At 33.2% G+C, this 15616-nt stretch overlaps 2 protein-coding genes across 2 annotated transcripts; one reads left to right on the top strand and one right to left on the bottom strand.

The window, feature by feature from the left end:
- The first annotated feature begins 6095 nt into the window (after nt 1-6095).
- Nucleotides 6096-7500, top strand: LOC140038049 (uncharacterized). The gene is made up of 2 exons (XM_072083226.1): nt 6096-6267; nt 6912-7500. The coding sequence occupies exons 1-2, from the start codon at nt 6156-6158 to the stop codon at nt 7244-7246; spliced, it is 447 nt and encodes a 148-aa protein (XP_071939327.1). The 5' UTR covers nt 6096-6155; the 3' UTR covers nt 7247-7500.
- A 3755-nt stretch (nt 7501-11255) lies between these two features.
- On the bottom strand, nt 11256-12064 carry LOC113736434 (glycine-rich protein). Its single transcript, XM_027263388.2, has 2 exons — nt 11893-12064; nt 11256-11726 (listed from the first exon to the last, which is right to left on the bottom strand). The coding sequence occupies exons 1-2, from the start codon at nt 11981-11983 to the stop codon at nt 11458-11460; spliced, it is 360 nt and encodes a 119-aa protein (XP_027119189.2). The 5' UTR covers nt 11984-12064; the 3' UTR covers nt 11256-11457.
- Nucleotides 12065-15616: the final 3552 nt, after the last annotated feature.

The raw sequence follows: 15616 nt of genomic DNA, 5'->3' as shown, positions 1-15616 counted from the left end.
ATACTTTATCAATATTTTCTTAAAGTTTGGTATTATTTTTCAATTAAATCCATAATTTTAATTCTAAACTTGTTAATGCTCATTAAATAATATAAATTGTTACTTGATTGTTCTAATTTCTTTGTATTTTCTTGTTAAATATATTTAAAACATCAAATATATATGAATATACCATTATTAATATTAACATGTTATTAGGTATTTTACATATAATATTTTAATTTTTAAATAATTTTTATTTATGACGTCATCCGATTCAATCCCTATCGAATTCGATTGAATCCATTGACCCCTGACCCTGAGTTTGACCGAATTCGATACCCGATCCGATTCTGAAAACATAGGCTCTTTGTATGACGGTACTGAAAGCATTAACCTGCAATTTGGGTCGAAACCTCCAACGTTTCTTCCTAGTCGATATACCCCACGAGGCTGGCGGACAATGTATAATCGAAGTAGATAACTCGTTGAATTTTCCAGGCATGCATGCAGAATTTAATGATTTATCCACTTGGCTGCTGGGCATAATTAACGTGTCCGGAGGCATTAAATGGAAGAAAAATAACATTATCACAATATCACATTATGGAAGCGCAACAAAAGGTGCCGATACATACATTTAAAGGGCATTTAAAGGTGCATCGGTCCTGGTAAATGTTTCTATTTTGAAAAAACCATAATACATTTATAATTTCTCTTACATCTACCTTGTATATAAAAAGAAGGAGAAATTACTGTAACAACTTCTTTTTTTATCAAGTGTAGAGTCTCTTATTTTAATGAGTGCCAGTTTCTATTTGTAATTGAATTTTTGCTCCACAATTTTTTTTTGTTAGTCAAAAGTCATAAATATCTCTCCTCCTAATTCTTCTTTTCCACAATTTTTTTTAGTTAGTCAAAAGTCACAAATATCTCTCCTCCTAATTCTTCTTTTCTCTCTCTTTCTGCCTCTACTTTTAACCTTCATCTCCCTCTTTTTTTCTTCATTTTTCATTTTTCCTTCAAATTTTTTCTTTATAATTAACAAAAAAAAGAGAGGTTACTGTAGCAACTTTTTTTTTTTCCAAGTGTATAGTTTCTTATTTTGTATAGCTGAATTATTTTTTTGCCAACTTCTTTTTTTCGCCAACGTTACTATATAGTTTCTATTTGTAGTTAAATTTTTGCTCCATAATTTTTTTTGGTTAGTCAAAAGTCATAAATATCTCTCCTCCCAATTTTTCTTTTCTTCCTCTTTCTGCCTCTACTTTTAACTTTCATCTCCCTCTTTTTTTTTTTTATTTTTCTATTTTCCCTTCAAAATTTTTCTTTATAATTAATTATAAAAAGAAAGAGAGGTTATTGTAGCAACTTCTTTTTTTGCCAAGTGTATAGTTTCTTATTTTGACATGCGTAAGTTTCTATTTGTAGTTGAAGTTTTGCTCCACAATTTTTTTTGGTTAGTCAAAAGTCATAAATATCTCTCCTCCCAATTCTTCTTTTTTTCCTCTTTCTGCCTCTACTTTTATCCTTCATCTCCCTTTTTTTCCTCATCTTTCTTTTGTTTCCCTTCAAATTTTTTCTTTATAATTAATTATACTAAAATTATTTTCTTACTATTGTTTTAGATGATTATTGTTGACCATGGAGAGGTGTCATAAAATCAACTAATTTATTCTGTCACTTTCTATTCCATCAATTTTAACTCTTTAATCTAGTATTTTGTTTTTTCTTTTCTTTTTTTCGTTCATTCTAATTTTTCTCTACCTTTCTCGTTCCACTCAATTAATGTATTTTTTCCTTTTCCCTCTATAATTAATTGAATGTATGTTTTTCTTGCACAGGAATGGATATTTCTTTTATTCCATTTTTCAAAAATCATGATTATGTTTCATTATCATTATCATCTTTTTTTAGGAGAAACATAGATAATAAACCTTTTAACTCCACTGCTCCAACTGTCTGGTATATTCCATTTTCCTTTTATTTCTATTCTTCCCCTGTTTCACGCTGCCGAATTTGAATTTAACTTTTTTTTATTAACTGTATTTTATTTAGCCTTTATCATTTTTCTTTTTTTACCTCTTTATTCTGTTACCTTGGTGTATTTATTTATTTTGTCTTGATCTCCTTGATATTCATTAAGCCTTCTATTATTTTGTTTTTGCAAATCAATTTTCCTTTTGTGCGGTTTGTCTTAAATCTAAATGCAAAATTTATTTTTTGCAATTCTGATGTTTTAGTTCCTTTTTAATGCATAATTGAATCTTGCACTTCCTTTACTAATTCTTTGGTACTGAATTTTTGTACCCTTTTTATGAATTAAAAGCCTTCCATTCAACTTTCTTGCAAGTTCTATTGGGAATTTGTAGGATAGAAGTTTTTACATGATGATATCTTGTTTGAAAAAGAAATAGTGGTGAAATTTTATGCATTTGTAATTATAAAAGCATGATACTTGAGTTTTATGAAGCATATATCATTTATGTTAATATTGAATCGGTTTTGCATTTCTCATGTGATTGGGTTTTGAATTCTTTGCTGTTGTTTGTCCATATAATATAGTAAATATCTTATTGCATCACAATAAGTAAGTTGGAGCAAACTTTTGAAACATTCTACTAAAGATAAATTTTTTTAGGCTCATTTTTTTGACAATTATAATTTCTTTTTATTTGAAAGCAAATTATGGTGTAATGAATTTAAGCCATAATTTTATAGATGGGTCTAGACTGTGCTTGCACATTCTGGTTGCTTCTAGTTTCTTGAAATAAAATGTTTCTTTCCTGCAACATTCAACCCCGTGAAGTCTCTGTCAACGCTATAATGAATATGATGGGAGCAAGACATGCAGCGTCTTGCGTGCTGAAGCAGGAAGTTTGATGTCTAGCAGAATTGCAACTTGGAACTATTAATGAAATTTGTTTGTCGGAATCGCATTGGACGCGTCAAACTAAATTGCAACTTGGCTTACAAACTGCACATTGTAGGACATTAATTTCTTTTTCTTTTTTCGTTATCAAAGAACAAATATACATACGTTTTCGAGCAAAATGTTAAGTGCCAAAATAGACAAATTTGGCATTGATTGAAAAGTCGAGAAAAACTCGTGAAGGATTTATATTAAGTGCTGAATTGGATAAACTTGTCTTATATTTCCAATGTCCACTGCTTACGTGACACTCAGAAACTATCTTTGTCAAATGCCAAATTTGACCATTGCAAGAGCAGATAAGGGTTCATGTATTCCTACATCCTCTCCCTAAAAAAAATTGCTTCAAATTTTCCTGTATTTGAGGACACTGTCACTTATTTGTCCGGTTGGATATGACAAGTGTGCCTTGGAATTGAACCATGTAGGTTGAGCAAGGAAAAAATGCTATGAGGCACGGTATAAGGGGTAGACCTCAATTGCAAATGACACAATAGTACCTAAGTCTGACAGTCAGTTTAGTTTTCTTTTTGGGGGTAAAATAAAGATGAATAAAAGTAAATAATATCCCCACAAAGTAATTAGTTTAGTACAGTCATCCCAAGGAGGGTGACTCCGCTCAAGTCATTTAGTAGTTATCCAATGAGCAAGCTTAAAAAACATTGACAATTAGTTAAATATTCCTAGACAATTCTTACTTTTTTTTTTAAACTTTGTTTGCGAATTTCATAGATTCCTATTGTTTGACAGAACCAAATCCTATTGGTAGAGCAGGATAGATATGGGTTCATTATCCTTTTGGTAGAAGAAAACTTCCATAGATTCACTGCACGACGTCATATTCCTAATTTTCGTAAATTGACGGAGTACAAACAAAGTTCTAACACGGCTGCCTTTCGTTTTATCTTTTGCTTCTTTGATGATAAATCATTATAATATCATTAGTTATTATCGTTGCATTGTAATTAAATAAAAACTTTAAAAAACTTATATGCAAAGTGCTTTTTAGGATTTGGATGGAATCCAAAAAACCCTCTAATTCCGTCCTTGGTCAAGACTAGAGGTATCAAAATGGGTGACTTGGGTGGGTTCGGGTTGGGTAAAATGAGTAATGGGTATAAGTGAGTCAACCCATTTATACCCATTTAATTAAATGGATATAAATGGGTAAGTCAAAAAATGAATTGGGTAACCCAATTACCCATTTATAACCCATTTATTTTAATTTTTTTTAAATTCATTTTTGCAAACTAAGTTATCAATTTATACTGCTCTTTGTACCCATCATTAGTTTTAAATATTTACTTATAATGTTCAATAAGCCTAATTACCAAATTTTTTTCATTTATACTCTATTTCACAAAATTACATATTATTTAATAATTGAATAATAAGAATATAAAAATTTGAACTAAGTACTATAAAAGTTAATATAAAAATTTAATCCAAAAATTTTTAACCCCTAACATTTTTTCCATAAATAAATTTAAAATTTCATTTTAGAAAGATAAGAAAAGAGGCTCAAATTTATCATAAATTGGTAATGCCGAAAAATGAGCAAGTTAACAAACTAAGAGAAAAGAAAATAATAAAATAAAACCAAAAAATAATAATAATAATGAAACAAAAGTAGTTAACATCATGACAAAATGAAAAATTTGAAAAAAAATGGGTGGGGAAAAAGAAGAGATTTAGGGGAAGAGAATTTTAAATAGGTTAATTGGGTTTGATGGGTTACCCAATAATACCCATTTATTAAATGGGTATTATTGGGTAACCCATTTATACCCATATATAAAAATTTAAGATATCCATACCCATCTATTCATGGGCGGATATGGGTAAATTTATTTAAGTGGGTTGATATGCCACCTCTAGTCAAGACCCTGTCGCGGACAAGCTTAAACTTTTCAGAGTTATTTGCAAACTTGTAAGCATGAGGCATGATCAATCCTTGATTTCTTTCCATGGATGGATCCCTTCACTTAAAAGAAGTAGGGTACATTGCCTGTATCTTTCCTTTGGGTAGGCAACTTCTAGTATGCCTCTGTTGGTTGCTATGTACAATGAGTTTTAGCTCAAAATTATCCATCACTAGAGAAAGTCAACTCTCGAACTTACTACGGATAAGACATGTAAACGGTGGGGTTTCATGCATACGCAACTTGGGTAAATGCTGTCGACATTTTAACATCTCTACCGACGGCTGTTGGAGGCAATTTACGAGCTAAACCATGAGCGTTAGAAGTCTGGAAGATTTTACTTCTTCCAGCTACACATGTACCTTGCCTTATTTAGTATTCTAATGTACTTGTTTGATTGTTTCCTAGCAGAATTATATAAATTTGTGTCTACTTATGTTAAGATCATGGGTTGTGTATTGATAGGTTTTACTCTCTTTTAAGAGATTCTTCTCTCCGATTTGGCAATTGGAATATGCATAGAACTGCTATTGTGGCTTGTAATTCAAATTCAAGGGACGAATTAAATAGCATAACATACCAAGAATTAGCATTTAACCATCTATTGGTTAAAAAAGACAAGACATAAATGCGCTACTAATTTATGCCACAAGAAATTTAAAGTACATGGTTTGCAATACTACATGGTACTTGTCCATTGTAAAAGCTAGAGGTTTTCAACATATTTTAGGACTTATTGTTTCTTTTTTTTAATAAGGTGAAGATTTTGAATTTAATATTTCCTTCTTACAATTCCTAACGCATTGCCACCTAACCTAATTTTCCCTCAACTTATTGCTTTTGTGATGCAAATGCCACTTTTCTTGGATCCATTCATGAATCACCAAATTTGACCTTTTCTTCTATGTGAATTTTTTCTTACTCAATAATATGTTTGACATTCTAGTTGCAATAAACGTAATCAATGTCACTTCAAAGTCTAAATTGATTGACAATAATATCTCAACATATTATTGAATATAGGACGTCAACGTTATCCCCTCCCTAATGGTCAATTTGTATCTCTTAAGACATAGAGTAAATGCTCTTGGCATATGTGTCTATTTCTTTAGTTGCCTTAAAAGGGTTTGCAATTTATGATATTATGGAATTTGTACTAATCAAGGTGATATTCTCTTTAACGCCCAACCACTTCCTGGGCCGATGCCATGACCCATTTGACAGCAAGTGGCAAACAATTTCCTATAAATAGAGGTCTATCTACACAAGCTTTCTCATCCTCCTAAAATAAATTTTGATTACATAAAATACTTTGAGCAAAAATGAGTTCCATGAAAATTCTTTTCTTTTGCATTTCCTTGGCTTTAGTTCTAATGATTATCTCGCAGGTGGCTGCTAGGGAATTGGTCGAGACTTCCAATTCAGTTGACAATTGTAAGAATTTATTCTCCAATTCAAATTCCAACTTGTCTTACCTGTCTAGGTTTTTGTGTAGCATATGTTAATTTACATCTTTGGACCACAGAATTTAACATTTCAATTTATGTATATAATTTCGGTTGTACATGTGAAGGGCCGGAGTACTAAGAAACATAGCTGACCTTTAGACACACCCTCTATAAGTCCTTCCTGAAGCGGACTTGGGGTCTAATACTGGTTAATATATGCGTTCTTTTTTTCTCAACTCGTTTAATTTTCCTTCTAGTTACACTGGTTGTGTAATTCTTATTTTCGATAGGTATGGATATACAACACGTAAATTTTAGCCAAGTTTAAAACTTTAATCCAAGCGTATGAAAATTTTTAATAATGATAGTGTATAAAAAATTACTTACAAGAACTATGTTCATTATGATAAAATTCTCTATCAGTTTGTAGTGATTAACCATGTTAAGGGAATTTGTGAAAAAAAAGACACTAATTTTGACTGTACATCGGAAGACGGAATTTCAAATGATAATGATACTTAATTGATATGGTATGCGTTAACCAAAAGCTTGCACACAAATCTGTCGAAAATTTACTATTCGAAAATTTACTATTAATTAACGCGCATGCCCTATTTACGCTTATTGCAGCCAAGACAGATGAAGCAAATGGCCTAAAAGAAGCCAAGTACCCAGGTGGTTATGGTGGGTACCCCGGAGGAGGATATGGTGGTTATCCCGGAGGGGGGTATGGAGGGTATCCTGGAGGAGGTTATGGGGGATACCCAGGTGGTGGATATGGGGGCTATCCAGGAGGAAGGTATGGTGGATATCCTGGGGGTAGATATGGAGGGTATCCTGGGGGTGGCCGTGGTGGTTATGGTGGATATTGCCGCTTTGGTTGTTGCGGCCGAAACTATTATGGTGGGGGTTGCAGGTGCTGCTACTATTCTGGTCAGGCTGTGGATGCTGAGCCTCAGAACTAATAAAGCCAGCTTCTAGCAAACTCATGAATGCTTAAGCAAGTTCATTGGTGATATATAGCAGTACTTAATAGTGTGAAGTGTAGATAAGAGCTTGACGAGTGATGTAATATGTGTGCAATATATTTGCTTTGCTAGTTCATTATAGCAAATTATATGGATGTGTAATCATGTGTGACCTCTGTGAGCGCTTTTTATGTAATGACAATACATTCTCATGCAAATTGAAGTTGGTTCTGTAATTTTCGACTGTAGAAGACTGAGTAATATTAGTATTCCATTTGAAGTTGGTTTATCTAAATGAGTTACCTATTATCAAATTGCTCTTTATTGCTGTTTTGGGTATGCTGAATCTATCAATCTTCTTAATTTCCTGTTCGGTTATATGTTTGCCTTACTCATGCACCTGTCTGTCAGATATAGTTTATAAGCTGAAAGAAATGATAAAACCAAATATTTAATCTAGCCATGGAAGAAAGATGTGAAAGTTAATGATGGAACAGAATTTGTTTACTTAGTTTCAAGATCTAACTCTCTCAAATATGTCAACCTTCTAATTGACTAGTTGACTATGAGAGATTGAAAATTGAGCTATTGTGGAGTGGGAATATCTGTTATGAACTTGGTGCATAAGTGCTCCCAAAACACAAACATGGGGGCATCACTTGTGCGAAACCATCCTAATTACCATTCTACAGGGCTCCAATTTGTATAAATCAATAAAACTTAAAGTTCAAGAGCTCAAAACAGTTAAGAGATACTTTCCAATCCACTATAAGATCTGAAGTATATTTTGTTAGAGGATTATCCTGCAAGAAGCCAAAACTTGGCGCATAGTTTCAGTATCCCAAAAGAAAATTGAAAGTCCACATTGTCCGCATGGAATACAAATGGTATCTCTGCATTCTATGAAGTATTGATCTCTAATATACTCTATATAAAAAATTTTTCTTGGGAAGTATTCGTGCATTGCAAAGTTTGACATGTTCTTCATTTGTTATATACTATCTTTAGTGTAAAGATGTTTGACTTGTTATGCAACTTGGAATGAACATAATCAAGTCACTCCAAAGTCCAAGTTGATCGACAATAATGCTTGAAATATTCATGATTGTAGGACATGAATTATTCTCTCCATAATGCTCAAATTGTTTCTCTAAAGAGATACAAGACAAACCAGATTAAGTGCTTTTGGTATATCTCTATTCCTTTAATTTTTACAAAGGGACTGCAATTTATGATAGTAAGGCCTTTGTATTAATTACAACAATCATCTCTTCAACAGCCAACTATATCGTGGGCCAATGGCAAGACTAGGGCTGTAAACGGGTCGAATCGAGTTGAGTTTTGGCCTAATCAAACCGAGTCTTAACTTAGTTTTATCAAGCTCGAAATCGAACTTAAACTCGACAAGCTGCCAATTTAAAACTCGAACTTGAGCTCGAATTTGAAAAAAAAAGTAATTATTTTGTTTTTTAAAAAATAAATAACATAATAATTTTTAAATAAATAATAAAATATTACAGCTATGTATATGTTATTTTACTATTAAAATAATAATAATATATATATGTATTCGAGCTCGCAAGTCAGCTTGCGAGTTAACGAGTTTAATATTTTTTAATTCGAGTTCAAACTTGAGTTTGACTCGAGCTCAATATTGATCGTGCTCGACTTAAGTTTTGATTCGACCTGCTAACGAGCGGTTCAATTCGTTTACAGTTCTAGCCAGGACCCTCTATAAAATAGAGATCAATCTACAGCAGCTTTTTCATCATTCACAAAATCAGTTAAAATACTTAAAATACCTCGAGCAAAAATCGGTTCCAAGACACTTCTTTTTCTTTTGCATTTCCTTGGCTACAGTTCTAATGATTAACTCAGAGGTGGCAGCTAGGGAATTGGCCAAGACTTCCACGTCTGTTGACAATTGCAAGACATTTATCCTCTACTAATTTCTGCTTTTCTTACAGGATCACAAATTATATCATATTTAAAATTATGTACTTATTTCAGTTATAGATGTAAAGCATTGGACTATTACGACACAAATCTGACGTCTTCAAACTATAATAGACGTCAACTAAGGTGTACAAGAAAGCGTTCAAGGCTTCCCTGACGTGGGACTCGGGGCATAGTGGCTGGTCATCTATGGTTGGCAACAATAAGCCTACCTGCTAGTTGGTTGTATTTAACCATTTTAAAGACAACATTAGATTTTCTTGGCACGTAGTTTAGAAGGAAAAAAAACCTTCCAATTGAGTATAAAATTATTGTTTTGGTATTCGTTAAACTAAAAACGTGTATAAAAATTAGTCCAAATATGAAATTTTCAAATGTACGACTCCAAATGAATTTATGTGAAAACGTCATTCCTAGATTACACTAATAAACGTATTTATTATCCTCAATGCAGCAATGACAGTTGAGGCGGATGCCTAAAAGAAGCAAAGTACCCTGGAGGTGGCTACAGAGGATACCCCAGAGGAGGCTACGGAGGTGGTATCCTGGAGGAGGTTATGGAGGTTACCTGCTGGTGGATATGGGGTCTACCGAGGAGGAGGTTTTGGGGGATATCCTGGGGCTAGATTTCGTTGTTGCGGCCCAAGCTATTATGGTAGGGGTTGTAGGTGCTGTTCTTATCCAGGTCAGGCTGTGGTTGCTGAGCCTAAGAACTAACAGAGGTAAGGGATGTAATATGGACTGTAAGTATTCGGTAGTTCGAGATTACTTTTATGTGTCTCTTTTATGAGCACTTTTGGTGTAATGGCAAAATAATCTCATGCCATATGAAGTCATTTTAGTGGCTTTGCAATAAAAATGTGTAATTTTTGTAGTCCAAAATACAACAAAATTCAAGACTAATTTTGGTTAATTCATCTGTAAGTTAGTTAACCTCCGCCTTCTCAGTCAATTTTAATATACGAGCGGAAAAGAAATGATAGAACGAAATATTGAAGGGTTAATTACATAAAACCCCCTTGTGGATTCACCGATTGCTGTATGATTTTTGACATTTCCAAAATATGCATATTACTCTTTTGTGATTTCATGAAAAGTAAAACTAAAGGAAAAGCAGACTCCGCAACATCATCAGTTGAAATACTGCTTTTACTTAACCACTAAACCGAACAATGGCTTGATCAAAGAGAAATTATATGGATAAAGACAAAAATCACATAAGAGATAATGTAGATATTTATGCAAATTATGGGAGACCAAGTGAAACTATAATTTTATTACATGCATTTTTGGAGTATGTCTGATTGAATTGACACAATCATTTGTTCTTTCTGTTTATTTTTAACTTTACATAAAAATATAAAGAAGTTATGTGAATATATTGAAGCCCTAAAAGAGTCGTGGTAATATGAAAACCCAGGTGGAGTCATGTGCAATTTACCCCATACGAAAAATTCATGCTAAAAGCTCAAGTAGATGTTGTTTTGTTTACCAAGTTTCACGAAAACGTCAAAAATCTGTTTGACTAGCAGACTACGAGATTGAATATTGATGTCAACTATACAAAAAAGTAGCAGAGTACACAGAATTTGAGGCACACGGACATGTAACACAGTAACACTTGTGCAAAATAGGGGCAAAATAGGTTTCCAAGAACCATATTTTGGATCAGCATATATGAAGGGATCCTTTAATTGATTGTAGTTTGTCGTTTTCCAATATCAGTCACATGACTATCTGATTTCATAAACTTTAATAACACAATATACTAAATAAATTCAGAGGACATAACTTTGTTCATTGCCTGAAGTTTGTTGCACACAACAGTTTCTAGATGTACTCGTAAATTATCATAAACCGACCTTTGCCTCTTTTGTCGTTTCTTTTTCCTGTCTGAAAGGAGTCAAGACTTAATGTAGGTTTTCGGAATCTCTAGTTGAAACCTCAAAGTGTTAAAGAATTTCTAAGCAAAAATATACTTGAACAATTTTGGGTATACTTTAGACAATGCAGCATATAAGTGAATCCAAGCAGAAGTGCTAGCTGTTCAAAATTGAAACACACATAAGATTTCACTTTCATGCTATTGAAGTAGAAAAAAGTACATCATTATATTCAGTAATTCATCTAATGGTGAATGGATACCACTGATTAAGCTCTTATTTTTATAGCACAGGACATAGTTTTAGTACTTATAGCCTCTTAATTTGCTCCAAAGGCATTGAGGCATCATGATGCATAAGGCCTGGCTATTAGTTTTGCGGTTCAGTTTCTGGCTCAGCATCCACAGCCTCACCAGCATATGTGCAGCACCTGCAGCCATAATAACCTTGGCCACAGCAACCATAGCGGCATCTGCCACCACCATAGCCACCACGGCCGCCACCACCATAACCACCTCGGCCGCCACCATAACCACCACCTGGGTAACCCCCATATCCGCCTCCAGGGTACCCTCCATATCCACCACCAGGGTATTTGGATTCTTCCAGGCCATTAGTACTCTTCTCTGCAGCATTGGCTGCAAATGGTCACAGGATCGTATGCAGAATTATTAGTTAGTGCATGCATTTTAGCAGGAAAAAAATATCGTCTTAGAGTAAATTATGTTATGCAAAAACGTCTATATTTTGTAGGTACAAAATTGTTGAAAAAGGAAAGAATAAGTTCTTGAGTGGATAGCTTACTATTTTCGGCCAAATCCCTGGCTGTCACCTCTGAAGCAATCATCAGAACTACTGCCAAAAGGCATAGGAAGAGAATTGCCTTGGAACCCATTTTTGTTTTCCTCACACAACTTGGTTTATGAACTCAAGATTTGGTATTGAGAGCAATGAGAAGGATGAGGAAGCTGGAGCAATCTCTACTCTATTTATAGGGAGATCTACGTGACATGGTTCTCGAAGAGGGAGAGATAAAAATATGCATGGAAATGTGTCGACCCCATGATTTAGTTGGCTGTTGAAGATAATTATGACTGCAATATCTGATGGAATATCCAACTTATCACAGCTTGGATTCCCTGTTTGGATTTTATATTCTAGTGGCATTATTCAAATCCATGGAGGGTAGATAGTCAACCGTGTGATAAGATATGGCCCATGTATAATGGCATGATTCATGAATGGACTTATATTACTAGTACTACTTGCCTTGATGTGGGATGGGATTGATTAGGGAAGAGTTGGAAAGTTAAAGTATCGAATTAATTGCCTGTGATTTTTATTACCTACACCAGAAACATGTATATAGATGTCAAAAATATTTGTGCACTTGTTACATATAAATGTTCAACACAAATCGTGTCGCTACTCAATATAATCAAGAATATGTTTGTCAAGCTACTCATATTCCGCAAAAAGGTGGCAAATTCATACTTTTTCTTTCTTAACTTTAGTAGGCACATTCTGTATTTGTGTAAAAGAAGCCATTGAAGAATTTAAAATTTTCAACTTGCTCAGTCTCGAAGCTGTGACTTTTTATTACTAGTTTTAATAAGGATTAATAATATTTTGCTCCCTTGGAGTAGAGTTTGTGATCGTACTTTTCCCTCTAGAATGAAAAAATTATGCAATCTTGTCCTCCTTAACACTAGATATTAACTAATTTATCAACTCCAATAAAAAAAAAAAGTGATTTAATGACTAAACTGCCAATGTTACTGTGATGCATGGCCAGAAACACTCAGGTGCTACAATGTGCAAAGAAATAACAACAGAAAAAAAGAAATAGGATCGAATAAGGAGAGGCATCTATAAAAATTAGTATAAAACCTATTTAACACTCTATTACTCAATATTAGGCCATGTTGTTAGGGTATCATCAGTGAATCAATGAAAGAAGTAAGGGCTGCTGATTATTATTGGAATTCTCTCAAGAGTTTTAGTTGTGAGGTTGCAGTTTATGTTATACTTGTTTCTTTTCCCCCTTATGTTATACATTTTGGTTTTAAAGAATGTTGAGCTTATTGCTAAAATCCTGGATTTTTGCTACTTTGACCATTTATTGGTTTTGCCAAAGAATTCAGAAGTAGGCGTTCATCATAATAACTTTGAGGGAAATTGGAAGAAAAAAATTTTACATTCTTTTAGAGTGTTAAAAAATACAACATCCATTATATTGGGAAGTAAAATGAGTGACAAGAGTATATTTTACGTCTTTTTTAGTGTGTTTTATTAATTAGTTTTGGTGTGTTTTATTTACTTTTATAGCTAATTAACTAAGTTTCTAGTGAAAATATGCATTTTATGGTTTAAGTGGTAAAAATTGCATTTCTATGGATTTTTATGGTGAAAATTTCATGTTTTTGTAGGTTTAATAATTCAACCATCAAATGGTATGAATTGAGAAGATAATTGGATGATTATGGATGATTTGAAGTGGTTTAAAGAAGATGTGAAGTACAAGAGAGGAAATGCAATCAAGAATAAAAGGAAGCTTCACAGCTTTGATATCTTATGGTATTTTGGCAATATCTTGAGTTACAAGCATTACATTGAGGTGATTCTTATACCATTTTGAAGCTAAGAGATGAATCTACATTTGGTATGAGGACATCAAAGTTCAGTTCAGTCGTTTTCATTGTCAAAAAATCGAAATACAAAAGTGCAACTCTGCTATCGAAAACTGAAACAGAGCTCTGACCAGTTGATAGTATTTTGGTCATATCTTAGTCTACAGAGCTTCAAATTGGATGAATCTTGAGGTATTGGAAAGCTAACTCAAAGGATACAATTTTCATGGTTTGCACAAGAGCTAGTTCGGCCTTCATCATTGCGAACATAGTAGTTGAAGTGGTACTAAAGTGAAAACGCGACTATCAATACGCGAGTTGAAGTGGTATTCTCTTCTGTTTTTTTGCAATTTGCACATCAACTTGCTCTGCTTTCACACAACTTTTCCAACTCAATTCTAGCTATCAATTTCTATTGTATCTGATCAAGAAAAGATTGGAAAGTTGGAGAGACAACTCATAGGAGTTCATGAGTCAAAAAATGACAACTTTAACAACTCTTCTTGACCTTGAATTCTTGTATAAATAGAAGCCTTTGGAGACCATTTTCACAACTTTGGAAGGCTAGAGAAACTCCACCAAAAATGTAGTTTTCACTAGTTTTTCTTAGTTCATTAGTTTAGTAGTTTAGTATAGAGTAGTATAGTTTTTATCCACTCTTGTATATTGGCTAGATTAGGATGAAGATGGAGAAGAAGAAAGAGGGCTTGAAACTCATGTGACAAGGGTTATCTCTTCTCCAACTTTTTATCCTTTGTATTGAATTCATAAGTATGGTTAATATGCAAGTTTTGGCTTTGTGTTTCAATATGTGTTTCTAAAGTTTATGTCTAGAGTTATGGATGGACTTTTTATATCTTGTTAATGATATTTACTTGGTTATTTGATAATATTATTTTGAGCAAGTTATTTAACACTTTTGCTTTTCTAATCATGATTAACTGGCCACTAGTTGTGATTATCTAAAGGTGTTAAGTTTGCAATGAAAATTAAAATTTAACACTAGTTCAAAGAAGTGATAAACCTAGGGAGTTCACTCACAAGAGTAGAGGTGCACTTTGTGGCTTTAGTGACTTGTTTCATGTAATTTCATAGAAGAAATGAACTTGTAGTTAATTCATAACCATAAGGGTATGTATGGTTTAGCTATAAGTAAGTTGATTTACTATGAGAGTAGGTTTCACGTACATGAGGAAATTATGCCATAACTAGCTAAGATAATAGCATTCACTTAATCGGAAACTTCATTTGTAAGAATAGTAAGGAATTCCATACTTCTAGGAGTTTTGTAGTGTTATTGTCATTACTTTTATATTTATGGTAGTCTAGATAATAAAGGAGTTCCAAAAACACCGGTAATTGAAATCTTCCATATGGGATCGACCCTTAATACCCTATACTCGCTTATGATTCGTATACTTGCGATAAATCGCGTGTGGGGTATTCAGGAGTTAATAAATATAAAACTTGATTGTGAATGAACTTAATTGTATATGTATACCTATGCACGTCAATGAGAATACCCCTAGTTCGAGGGGGTAAACTTTGACTGACCATTTAAAATTACAAATATGTAGTAGTACATTCTTTTCTCAGACTAGCCACCTTGCATTCAATTTTTCCCTTACACTTACAATTTAGTACTGTGACATAAAGGTAAAAAAATTTCACCCCCACTAAAGCTATACTGAAAGAAAAATGGGATATTCTTACGCAATCAAAGATACTAATGTACTTTGGTTTAAAAAAAATTCCCCTAAAAAAATTTCTCTCTCAATTATCCAGTCAAATCAACTCTACTGATCACATTTTCTCTCTTCAAATGAAATGTACTGAATATACTCCTAAGTGCGGTGCATGGATTAAAATTTAGTAGTTTCTGGGAGAAACTTTTAAAT

The sequence above is a fragment of the Coffea arabica genome, chromosome 3c, assembly GCF_036785885.1.
Source record: "Coffea arabica cultivar ET-39 chromosome 3c, Coffea Arabica ET-39 HiFi, whole genome shotgun sequence".
In the NCBI taxonomy this organism is placed as follows: Eukaryota; Viridiplantae; Streptophyta; class Magnoliopsida; order Gentianales; family Rubiaceae; genus Coffea; species Coffea arabica.
This window is presented reverse-complemented; position numbering and strand designations above follow the sequence as displayed.